Source organism: Melitaea cinxia, chromosome 6 (genome assembly GCF_905220565.1).
Source record: "Melitaea cinxia chromosome 6, ilMelCinx1.1, whole genome shotgun sequence".
Taxonomy (NCBI): domain Eukaryota; kingdom Metazoa; phylum Arthropoda; class Insecta; order Lepidoptera; family Nymphalidae; genus Melitaea; species Melitaea cinxia.
Window position 1 is genome coordinate 17,314,197 of NC_059399.1, and position 12,689 is coordinate 17,326,885.

General features: G+C 50.6%; 2 protein-coding genes across 2 annotated transcripts in view; one reads left to right on the top strand and one right to left on the bottom strand.

Annotated features, from left to right (window-relative positions):
- LOC123654432 (exocyst complex component 4) overlaps positions 1-6,378 on the top strand; it is a 73,640-nt gene extending 67,262 nt beyond the window's left edge. The window contains exon 17 of the mRNA XM_045590336.1: positions 5,920-6,378. Within this exon, the coding sequence (XP_045446292.1) occupies positions 5,920-6,084 (165 nt within the window). The 3' untranslated portion in view covers positions 6,085-6,378. The remainder of the gene's footprint in view (positions 1-5,919) is intronic.
- Positions 6,379-10,393: 4,015 nt separating this feature from the next.
- On the bottom strand, positions 10,394-11,920 carry LOC123654803. The gene has a single exon (XM_045590688.1). It carries the CDS (start codon positions 11,918-11,920, stop codon positions 10,394-10,396), a length of 1,527 nt encoding a protein of 508 aa, XP_045446644.1.
- Positions 11,921-12,689: the final 769 nt, after the last annotated feature.

The window sequence follows — 12,689 nt, forward strand, 5'->3', positions numbered from 1 at the left end:
ATAGTGAGCGGCGCTGCGGCACTGCCTCGCCGCGCTGCAGCTGCCGCACGACGGACTGCACGCCGCCACCGCCTACCTGCAGCTGCTGGCCTGCACGCCCGAGGTGAGTGTGAGTGTGTGTACAGTACATAGTGAGCGGCGCTGCGGCACTGCCTCGCCGCGCTGCAGCTGCCGCACGACGGACTGCACGCCGCCACCGCCTACCTGCAGCTGCTGGCCTGCACGCCCGAGGTGAGTGTGAGTGTGTGTACAGTACATAGTGAGCGGCGCTGCGGCACTGCCTCGCCGCGCTGCAGCTGCCGCACGACGGACTGCACGCCGCCACCGCCTACCTGCAGCTGCTGGCCTGCACGCCCGAGGTGAGTGTGAGTGTGTGTACAGTACATAGTGAGCGGCGCTGCGGCACTGCCTCGCCGCGCTGCAGCTGCCGCACGACGGACTGCACGCCGCCACCGCCTACCTGCAGCTGCTGGCCTGCACGCCCGAGGTGAGTGTGAGTGTGTGTACAGTACATAGTGAGCGGCGCTGCGGCACTGCCTCGCCGCGCTGCAGCTGCCGCACGACGGACTGCACGCCGCCACCGCCTACCTGCAGCTGCTGGCCTGCACGCCCGAGGTGAGTGTGAGTGTGTGTACAGTACATAGTGAGCGGCGCTGCGGCACTGCCTCGCCGCGCTGCAGCTGCCGCACGACGGACTGCACGCCGCCACCGCCTACCTGCAGCTGCTGGCCTGCACGCCCGAGGTGAGTGTGAGTGTGTGTACAGTACATAGTGAGCGGCGCTGCGGCACTGCCTCGCCGCGCTGCAGCTGCCGCACGACGGACTGCACGCCGCCACCGCCTACCTGCAGCTGCTGGCCTGCACGCCCGAGGTGAGTGTGAGTGTGTGTACAGTACATAGTGAGCGGCGCTGCGGCACTGCCTCGCCGCGCTGCAGCTGCCGCACGACGGACTGCACGCCGCCACCGCCTACCTGCAGCTGCTGGCCTGCACGCCCGAGGTGAGTGTGAGTGTGTGTACAGTACATAGTGAGCGGCGCTGCGGCACTGCCTCGCCGCGCTGCAGCTGCCGCACGACGGACTGCACGCCGCCACCGCCTACCTGCAGCTGCTGGCCTGCACGCCCGAGGTGAGTGTGAGTGTGTGTACAGTACATAGTGAGCGGCGCTGCGGCACTGCCTCGCCGCGCTGCAGCTGCCGCACGACGGACTGCACGCCGCCACCGCCTACCTGCAGCTGCTGGCCTGCACGCCCGAGGTGAGTGTGAGTGTGTGTACAGTACATAGTGAGCGGCGCTGCGGCACTGCCTCGCCGCGCTGCAGCTGCCGCACGACGGACTGCACGCCGCCACCGCCTACCTGCAGCTGCTGGCCTGCACGCCCGAGGTGAGTGTGAGTGTGTGTACAGTACATAGTGAGCGGCGCTGCGGCACTGCCTCGCCGCGCTGCAGCTGCCGCACGACGGACTGCACGCCGCCACCGCCTACCTGCAGCTGCTGGCCTGCACGCCCGAGGTGAGTGTGAGTGTGTGTACAGTACATAGTGAGCGGCGCTGCGGCACTGCCTCGCCGCGCTGCAGCTGCCGCACGACGGACTGCACGCCGCCACCGCCTACCTGCAGCTGCTGGCCTGCACGCCCGAGGTGAGTGTGAGTGTGTGTACAGTACATAGTGAGCGGCGCTGCGGCACTGCCTCGCCGCGCTGCAGCTGCCGCACGACGGACTGCACGCCGCCACCGCCTACCTGCAGCTGCTGGCCTGCACGCCCGAGGTGAGTGTGAGTGTGTGTACAGTACATAGTGAGCGGCGCTGCGGCACTGCCTCGCCGCGCTGCAGCTGCCGCACGACGGACTGCACGCCGCCACCGCCTACCTGCAGCTGCTGGCCTGCACGCCCGAGGTGAGTGTGAGTGTGTGTACAGTACATAGTGAGCGGCGCTGCGGCACTGCCTCGCCGCGCTGCAGCTGCCGCACGACGGACTGCACGCCGCCACCGCCTACCTGCAGCTGCTGGCCTGCACGCCCGAGGTGAGTGTGAGTGTGTGTACAGTACATAGTGAGCGGCGCTGCGGCACTGCCTCGCCGCGCTGCAGCTGCCGCACGACGGACTGCACGCCGCCACCGCCTACCTGCAGCTGCTGGCCTGCACGCCCGAGGTGAGTGTGAGTGTGTGTACAGTACATAGTGAGCGGCGCTGCGGCACTGCCTCGCCGCGCTGCAGCTGCCGCACGACGGACTGCACGCCGCCACCGCCTACCTGCAGCTGCTGGCCTGCACGCCCGAGGTGAGTGTGAGTGTGTGTACAGTACATAGTGAGCGGCGCTGCGGCACTGCCTCGCCGCGCTGCAGCTGCCGCACGACGGACTGCACGCCGCCACCGCCTACCTGCAGCTGCTGGCCTGCACGCCCGAGGTGAGTGTGAGTGTGTGTACAGTACATAGTGAGCGGCGCTGCGGCACTGCCTCGCCGCGCTGCAGCTGCCGCACGACGGACTGCACGCCGCCACCGCCTACCTGCAGCTGCTGGCCTGCACGCCCGAGGTGAGTGTGAGTGTGTGTACAGTACATAGTGAGCGGCGCTGCGGCACTGCCTCGCCGCGCTGCAGCTGCCGCACGACGGACTGCACGCCGCCACCGCCTACCTGCAGCTGCTGGCCTGCACGCCCGAGGTGAGTGTGAGTGTGTGTACAGTACATAGTGAGCGGCGCTGCGGCACTGCCTCGCCGCGCTGCAGCTGCCGCACGACGGACTGCACGCCGCCACCGCCTACCTGCAGCTACTGGCCTGCACGCCCGAGGTGAGTGTGAGTGTGTGTACAGTACATAGTGAGCGGCGCTGCGGCACTGCCTCGCCGCGCTGCAGCTGCCGCACGACGGACTGCACGCCGCCACCGCCTACCTGCAGCTGCTGGCCTGCACGCCCGAGGTGAGTGTGAGTGTGTGTACAGTACATAGTGAGCGGCGCTGCGGCACTGCCTCGCCGCGCTGCAGCTGCCGCACGACGGACTGCACGCCGCCACCGCCTACCTGCAGCTGCTGGCCTGCACGCCCGAGGTGAGTGTGAGTGTGTGTACAGTACATAGTGAGCGGCGCTGCGGCACTGCCTCGCCGCGCTGCAGCTGCCGCACGACGGACTGCACGCCGCCACCGCCTACCTGCAGCTGCTGGCCTGCACGCCCGAGGTGAGTGTGAGTGTGTGTACAGTACATAGTGAGCGGCGCTGCGGCACTGCCTCGCCGCGCTGCAGCTGCCGCACGACGGACTGCACGCCGCCACCGCCTACCTGCAGCTGCTGGCCTGCACGCCCGAGGTGAGTGTGAGTGTGTGTACAGTACATAGTGAGCGGCGCTGCGGCACTGCCTCGCCGCGCTGCAGCTGCCGCACGACGGACTGCACGCCGCCACCGCCTACCTGCAGCTGCTGGCCTGCACGCCCGAGGTGAGTGTGAGTGTGTGTACAGTACATAGTGAGCGGCGCTGCGGCACTGCCTCGCCGCGCTGCAGCTGCCGCACGACGGACTGCACGCCGCCACCGCCTACCTGCAGCTGCTGGCCTGCACGCCCGAGGTGAGTGTGAGTGTGTGTACAGTACATAGTGAGCGGCGCTGCGGCACTGCCTCGCCGCGCTGCAGCTGCCGCACGACGGACTGCACGCCGCCACCGCCTACCTGCAGCTGCTGGCCTGCACGCCCGAGGTGAGTGTGAGTGTGTGTACAGTACATAGTGAGCGGCGCTGCGGCACTGCCTCGCCGCGCTGCAGCTGCCGCACGACGGACTGCACGCCGCCACCGCCTACCTGCAGCTGCTGGCCTGCACGCCCGAGGTGAGTGTGAGTGTGTGTACAGTACATAGTGAGCGGCGCTGCGGCACTGCCTCGCCGCGCTGCAGCTGCCGCACGACGGACTGCACGCCGCCACCGCCTACCTGCAGCTGCTGGCCTGCACGCCCGAGGTGAGTGTGAGTGTGTGTACAGTACATAGTGAGCGGCGCTGCGGCACTGCCTCGCCGCGCTGCAGCTGCCGCACGACGGACTGCACGCCGCCACCGCCTACCTGCAGCTGCTGGCCTGCACGCCCGAGGTGAGTGTGAGTGTGTGTACAGTACATAGTGAGCGGCGCTGCGGCACTGCCTCGCCGCGCTGCAGCTGCCGCACGACGGACTGCACGCCGCCACCGCCTACCTGCAGCTGCTGGCCTGCACGCCCGAGGTGAGTGTGAGTGTGTGTACAGTACATAGTGAGCGGCGCTGCGGCACTGCCTCGCCGCGCTGCAGCTGCCGCACGACGGACTGCACGCCGCCACCGCCTACCTGCAGCTGCTGGCCTGCACGCCCGAGGTGAGTGTGAGTGTGTGTACAGTACATAGTGAGCGGCGCTGCGGCACTGCCTCGCCGCGCTGCAGCTGCCGCACGACGGACTGCACGCCGCCACCGCCTACCTGCAGCTGCTGGCCTGCACGCCCGAGGTGAGTGTGAGTGTGTGTACAGTACATAGTGAGCGGCGCTGCGGCACTGCCTCGCCGCGCTGCAGCTGCCGCACGACGGACTGCACGCCGCCACCGCCTACCTGCAGCTGCTGGCCTGCACGCCCGAGGTGAGTGTGAGTGTGTGTACAGTACATAGTGAGCGGCGCTGCGGCACTGCCTCGCCGCGCTGCAGCTGCCGCACGACGGACTGCACGCCGCCACCGCCTACCTGCAGCTGCTGGCCTGCACGCCCGAGGTGAGTGTGAGTGTGTGTACAGTACATAGTGAGCGGCGCTGCGGCACTGCCTCGCCGCGCTGCAGCTGCCGCACGACGGACTGCACGCCGCCACCGCCTACCTGCAGCTGCTGGCCTGCACGCCCGAGGTGAGTGTGAGTGTGTGTACAGTACATAGTGAGCGGCGCTGCGGCACTGCCTCGCCGCGCTGCAGCTGCCGCACGACGGACTGCACGCCGCCACCGCCTACCTGCAGCTACTGGCCTGCACGCCCGAGGTGAGTTTGAGTGCGTGCGTGCGTGCGTACGTGCGTGCGTGCGTGCGTGCGTGCGTACGTGCGAGCGTCCGTGCGTGCGAGCGTGCGTGTGTGCGTGCGTACGTGCGTGCATGCGGGCGTAAGTGCATGCGTGCTGCGTGTGTGCGTGCGTGCGTGCGTGCGTGCGTGCGTTCGTGCGTGCGTACAAACGTTTGTGCGTGCGTGCGTGCGTACGTGCGTGCATGCGTGCGTAAGTGCATGCGTGCTGCGTGTGTGCGTGCGTACGTGCGTGCGTTTGTGCGTGCGTACAAACGTTGTGCGTGCGTGCGTGCGTGGGTGCGTGCGTGTGTGCGTGAGTGCGTGCGTGCGTGCGTGCGTACGTGCGTGCGTGCGTGCGTGCGTGCGTGCGTGCGTGCGTGCGTGCGTGCGTGCGTGCGTGCGTGCGTGCGTGCGTGCGTGCGTGCGTACGTGCGTGCGTGCGTGCGTGCGTGCGTGCGTGCGTGTGTGTGTGTGTGTGTTTGTGTAGTCCTCTGTCCAAGAACCGGAGTCCTCGCGTGACCATGGTTACTTTAAAATATCCGAAACATCGGGCTAGTGATATAGCGAGCTTAACTCGCGCTTCGGATACAATACATTTTTGTTCCCCTCCCCCCCCCCCCCCCTATTCAAAAACCATATAATATGTCCAAATTTGTTTTGCGGACCATTTGGCGCCACATAGTGAGTAACGCCCGGGGCATGATTCCAACCCCCTCCCTACGCCACTGCGTCAAGCATCTAAAACACTGAAGAAACCGTGATAAAATCCGAATAAGTTGTTTCATTATAATTTTAAATGTCTTCGTTTTAAATTGCTTACTTATTACTAACGAATTTCGTAAAAACAAATATATGGAAATCGGAGATGACTAGACCAGATTCAAAATTAAATCTTTAAACGAGTTTAAAAAACCTTAAATCTATGTTCCAACAGGAGATAATAGCGTCGGTTCGCGAGAAGGGCCCTCAGTTCTCGGAGCTGGAGTACCTCAACGCGTTTAAGGTGATCGGAGCAAGGCGCGGCCTCTCGCCTGCAGACATGAGATCGCAGTTGCGGCAGTTGTCCGCCGCTCTCGGACACGTGGGCGTCACTGTTTAACATAATGATTTTCTAGTTGTAAAGGCGTGACCTTGAAGGTGTAACATGTGCCCATGACTTTGAAAGGAAGAAAGAAAGAAACACATTTATTTGGGACATAATACAAATTATAGAAAATGTAAATGCGCGCGCACGTGGCCTTCTAGGTGTAACATGCGCACGCACGTGGTCTTCTAGGTGTAACATGCGCGCGCACGTGGCCTTCTAGGTGTAACATGTGCGCAAAATAAATTTCTTAGTTTCAAAAGCGTTAAAACAATTATAATGCAATAATTAAATATTATTGAAAACATATAATTTTTTTTTTTTTTTTTTTAATATCAGTAAGGCCTTATTTTAGTTTTTAAAGAATTGTTATTATAATGTATAGTGTTTTCTAATGTTTACGCGAATTTCGCTTATTACAATAAAATATTTTTTTCGGATTTGGGACTCGTGGTCCTCCCGTGACCATGGTTGCTGTAAAGTATCCAGAACGTCGGGTATCTGAAAAAATAAACCGCGATAAAATCCGAAAAACTTGTTTTATTATTATAATGTAGTAATTTTTATTTTTTATACGAAAGCATACAATTATGAGAAAATTTGAACTGATAATATTTTTAGAAGTGCTCTGTTTGATCAAGTCATAACAATTGCAGCGTATTCAGCGTCTTGTACAAGTTATAAAATTAAACATGTCGTTTAAGTTTATCAGAAATTATAAAATTAGCTGTAATAACACGACTTAGGTTTCTCCAGATAGCAAGGCTCGTTTATACCACTTGTAATTATTTAAAGTCGCAAAAAATAGAATTATTTATAAAATATATTATATAGAATAAAATATATACAATTATATTAAGAATGTTATTTTTGTAATTATAAATTCTGCTAATTAATTCCAGTATTCAGAAGTGTAGATGATATCAAGTTTATTAATTGTTTTTCTACAATAAAGGTTTTTATTATCATTATCTTTAGTTATTTTATTTATTAGTGTATTACCCTGATTTCTTATCTTAAATTAATTAATTTCATTATAATCTTCGAAACAAACATTATCACTATTTTATCATTACATTACAATGAATAAATTCATTGAAAAAGAAGGCTTCGATAAGTATAGTTACAATGTTTTTTTTTACTTATTTAATGAATACGAAAATATTTTTTTTTTTCAATAATAGATAGGATGATAAAAAAATATTTATATGACCGCCACTGTTGCTATAAAGAATATGGTAATATCTATATGATTAATTAAAAACAAGTGTTAAAACTATATACGATTTTATTTTTGTGTTACCCACACATAAGGAATTCTAAACATTTTTGAATATTAATCGCACATCGTAACATAGCTTAATTGGCTAGAGCGCCGACACGGTCAATCGGAGATGCGGGTTCGAACCCCGCTGGAGCGGTCAATTTTTGATATGATATTCAAAAAAAAGTGTTTGAACTATTAAAAGAATTAATTTTTTATGTTATACAATGATAGGCTTGCGTTTGACCACTATTTTACCTCGTGATAAGTGAAAATGCGGTTGTTCACTCGCGACTTAAAGATCCTCAGGTTATAATCTTTCGGAAACAAAGACGCTGCTAGAGAGTTCCATTCTTTGCCCGTACGGATCAAGAATGTACCAGCAAATCGCTTAGTGTGTATATGAGGAATGTCAACCATATAGGGATGGCGTAACGCAGAGCGTCTGGTTGTACGAAGGTGGAAGGGGAGGGGGGAATCAGGTCATGGAGTTCCTGCGCACACTCTCCGAAGTGTATCCGATAAAAAACCGACATGCCGGCCACCCTACATCGATAACGCAAGCTTTGCAGCTTTGTAGCGACCAGTGCCTCATCACCTACGAGCTTCCTGGCTCGTCTCTGAATTGACTCAAGAAGCACCAGCTGGTACTTGGCTGAGCCATCCCAAAGATGAAAGCAGTACCCCATGCATGATCGAACTTGGTCTTGATATAAATTTAGAAGCTGTTCCGGACTGAAGTACTGTCTCACCTTCGAGAGGATGCCCAGTTTTTTGGCAGCTGTTTGAAGCTCTAGGTGGCTGGTTATGGGCACGGGCACACCTCGTAAAGAGGAAGTCAGATGGAAAGGACTCCGCTTTGCCGAAAAGAGACACACCTGGATCTTAGAGGCGTTGAACTTGACCAGGTTTGCGCCACCCGAATCAGAGACAGCTTTAAGGGACAAGCCCAGACGCTGAATGATGACTTCTCTTAGCGACTGGATCTCAGACCCACTCGCTCGTGCGTCGGACACGTAACGCTCGACAACGGTGCTGTCATCTGCATATCCAAATGTCCCGGGTTTGAACAGGTCGTTGATGTGCAGCAAGAATAGCGTTGCCGAGAGTACAGACCCCTGATTGATCCCTCCCTCAGGAAGTCAGATATCCAAACACAAAGAGATCCGAAGCGGGTGGGCTGTATGTAGGAAGTTATCTAATAAGGCCGTCATGCCAAACCCTGTCAAATTTCCATAACAAATGCAAAAATTTCATGCATAAATAGTTTAAGGAAAATAAAATTACTAAGACAAACAATAGACAAATTATTTTTTTATTGTATATATTTTAAATAAATAACAGAACTTTACTGAACTTTTTTGGACTTTTTCTGACTAAAAAAATCTTCTTTGATTCTTTCGTTAGTTAGTTTCTTGTTTCTTTGGTTAATTTCCTAAATGTCTAAATGACATCTGAGTTTACAAGACCGTGTACAGCTCAAGAACAAAGATCCGATCTTTGCAAGTGGAGAGCCTCACGGGCGCGCGCATTCCTATAGGAAGGGACCGGATCTTGTACCTGGTCTTTACGCAAGAGGAGAAGAAATTGCTGACTGACCAGGGATACGGGTCCGGTGAGGGATCGTGCGTCTTAACTATCCATGAGGCGCAGGGCCAGACCTATGAGGACGTCATTGTCCTCCAGACGAAGACAAGGAGACCAACACCTGTGTCTATTACACCGACGACCGTGAAGACGCAATTGGTCACTTTGTGGCGAAGGCAGCGGAAACTTCTAAAAAAGACATCCTCGAGCACAGCCTCAGGATGGCGATTCACCACAGGGATGCTGCCGTCATTGAGGGTGTGCTCGAAATGTTAAAACGTGTTGAGGTGTGAAGACAACATTATAGAATTAGTAGATTATAATAAATTGTAGCACACCTTATTTGTAAGAATAAATTGTAATTTAATGTAAGGAAAATACATAGGACTAAGGAAAAAAAAATACTAATAATAACATAGGTTAAGTGTATATTGTAAGTAAGCCAAGTAGGACATAAGTGTACATATACGTTAACTAGAAAATAAGTGTACATATATTATAAATAGCAAGTAAGTGTATATATAAACATAGATAATAATAATAATAATAATAATGACAACAATAATTAAAGTAAGGCGCAATATAATTCTATATCTTTTTGCATGTAAGATATCAATTAAGTTTAGCATAATTTTGGTCGGTGGACTCACGTCTGCATTAGGGATACTAAGATAGAATAATTAGTTCTCTTAATGTAGGGGAGACTGGGGTCAATTGAAACGTTTTCCGAAAAAACGGCCATAGTGTCTATATTTTCTGTCAATACTGGTTTGTAAAAGGTGTCGACTATAGCTAGATTATCTGGCTTTAAAGTAGCTCTGTTGATTCTTATCCATAGGTATCAGATACGGAACCACAAGCGCTTTAGAAATGCTCGAAAATTGTTTCATTTGACCCTGGTTGCGGGTCAATTGAAACAATGAATGGGGTCGATTGAAACACCTAGAAATAAAATATTTATTTATTGTAATAATCATTTTAATATATTTTTTTAGTTATAATTAAATCACATAATCTCAGTCTTTGATTAGAACATGGTTAGAGGTAGTTTCTACCATCAAATTAACGAAAAAAGCTAGCATTTATTGCTATTAACTTAACAAAATTTTCTTATGGTACTTCTTGCTTAATCATTTAGAATATTTAAATATTTATAAGTAATAAGATCAACTATTACTAATCTAGATATGTAATCAACATTTAATAAAGGAAGAGCAACCATTATTATACATCTTAACAAGGTGATTGACGTAATTAACTCTACACATAGAACATTATTTTTACCATAAATTTAACGAAAAAAAAATTAATGTAGCAATTATTGTTTTAACTTAATACAACATTCATAATTATGGCACTTATTATCGTAGAGTATATTAATATTGATAAGTAAATTAATGAGATCAACTATTACTAATAAATGTAGGTAACCAATATTTAATAAACAGATCATAAAAAATAAACTTGGTAAAATCAGTCAGAGTCACAATTGTGACACAAATAATTGAGGTATCCAGGTGTGCAAGCCTCATGTGCCCACATTTTACACTCCGAACACTGTACCCAGTTCTCTCCTGGTTTGCTTTTCTCAAAACTTTCCGTGCAAACAAGGCAAATGCAGTTATCTGATTCATCTTCAGAAGAAGTCAATTCTTTAGTTTGCTTAGATTTTTTACCCTTTCCTTTATTCTTTTTACTCAAGTTCTTTTTCACGTTCTTTGCCTGTTTTTTCTGATTTTTCTTTTCTGATTCTTTCCTAATTTCTTCTTTTTCGGGAGTGTCCGTGTAGATGGTCGACTTCCTCTTTCTCCAACCGCCTGCAGGCAGCTTCCTTGGTGGAGCAATGGGAAAAGGTCTTGTTGATTCAGGTGAGAAAACTGTTGAATAGCTTGTAGATGGCTGACATGGATCAACAACAGGATGAAGGGTCATTGGGGGCGTAACTGATTGATCCGTTGTAACTGCATCACCTGAATTTTTTGGAGGCGTACTAGATTGGTCCATAGCACTTGAATTTACTGCTCCAATTGACTCTATATTTAAGCATGAAACTTGGCTTTTAGTGACGCTTGTTTGTGTTCCAATAGAAATAGATGTCTGATTTGGATCTGGTATCTCAATAGACACAGGATTTGATTTATGAGTGTCATTTGGGTTTGGGCGGTCAGTTACGAAAGAAGGTGTAAAGTCTAGATCTGTGAAAATGTTTCTATTAAATGGGTAGATTCCAGTTGCTTGAAATCCAGCTTGAATATTTCTGCAAGTAAAAGCTATTGGCATAGCAGTAACGACAATGCCCAGAATGTCATATATGCTCATTGTCTTTGCCGGATTGTTCCGCATCCATGAATCACAGCTGCTGTTTATTGCTTTCTTAAATGGACCAAAGCATGACCGGTCCAACGGCTGCAGTTTATGCGAGCAGTGGGGTGGAAAAGATAATAAAACAATTCCGTTATTTTTGCAATAGTCTAGACAATCAATATGTATATGTTGTATGTATATGTATGTGTTATCTAAAATCAACAGTACGCGATGAGACTTCGAAGAGTTGGCATATTTTTTAAAATGATTTAAAAATTGCAGGAAACCTGAATCTTGCATCCATCCTGAAGGGTTAGCAGTGCCCGTGGAACCTATAGGACCGTCTCTCAAAAAATGATCTTGGAACCGGGCGCGAGGAAAAACAAAAAATGGAGGAAACACATTACCTATGGCATTAACTGCAAAAGCTAACGTCACAAGTGTTCCACGTTCTGCTGATGTCACCGATCCAACTTGTTTTATTCCTCGTCTTGCCACAATTCTGTCCGGTTTTTGTACCGTTGTTACTCCCGTCTCGTCAACATTATAGATGTCCTGTGGTTCAAATTTATGATGGTCCATAACCGTTTGCAAATTATCGAAAAACGCCTCAACATTTGTACGATTAAAACTCGTGGCTCTGGACAAACTTGTGGCTTGAGCTGCTCTTACTGATAGTTCAGGATTTCTGGCCATAAAGGCTAAAAACCAGTCTTCTCCTGCAATCTCATTCTCATCCCAAGATCGAGGCCTTGCCAAGTTGTACGATTTTGTAAGTTCGTATGCCAGTTTCTTTACCTCTTTTTTGGGGAGACCGAAGTATATGTCAGCACATCTTATTAATATTTCGATAACTCCTTTTCTTGGGCTTCAGAGAACACTTTATTGTGGGGAGAATAACCCATCTTTACAGATTCTGAGGATCCTTCATTGCAACTTTCCCGTTTTTTCTTGTACCTAAACAATGATGTTAAATTAACACCATACATTTCGGCAGCTTGTCTAAGTGTTAATCTCTTTGATTTAATCTCTTCATAGGCTTTTTTATATGAATTTATAGTGCACTTTCCACGATTAGTAGTTTTCGGACGGTTTCGCGGCATCTAAAAACAAAAAAGAAGTGTTACTGCGAAAAAAAGCTTAAAACCACTTTTTGAAACATGTTTCAATTGACCCGGTAAATTTTGTTTCAATTGACCCAGCAACGTCATGGTGAATATTTAAAATCGTAGAAAAATAACGGTAGTCGGTAGGTATACATAAACCACTACAAATTCAATTAGAATAACAATACAACCAGAAAGTTAAGTAGTATTAAAGTACTACCAATGGATATTGACTAATATACAAAACAAAAACATCAAAAATACTTACTTTTGGTGCCGGAAAAGCAATACACTCGCGTAAAAACGTCCGACGGTCACAGAGCCGCGGCTCGCACTGTTCCACAGGTTCTGACACGAAC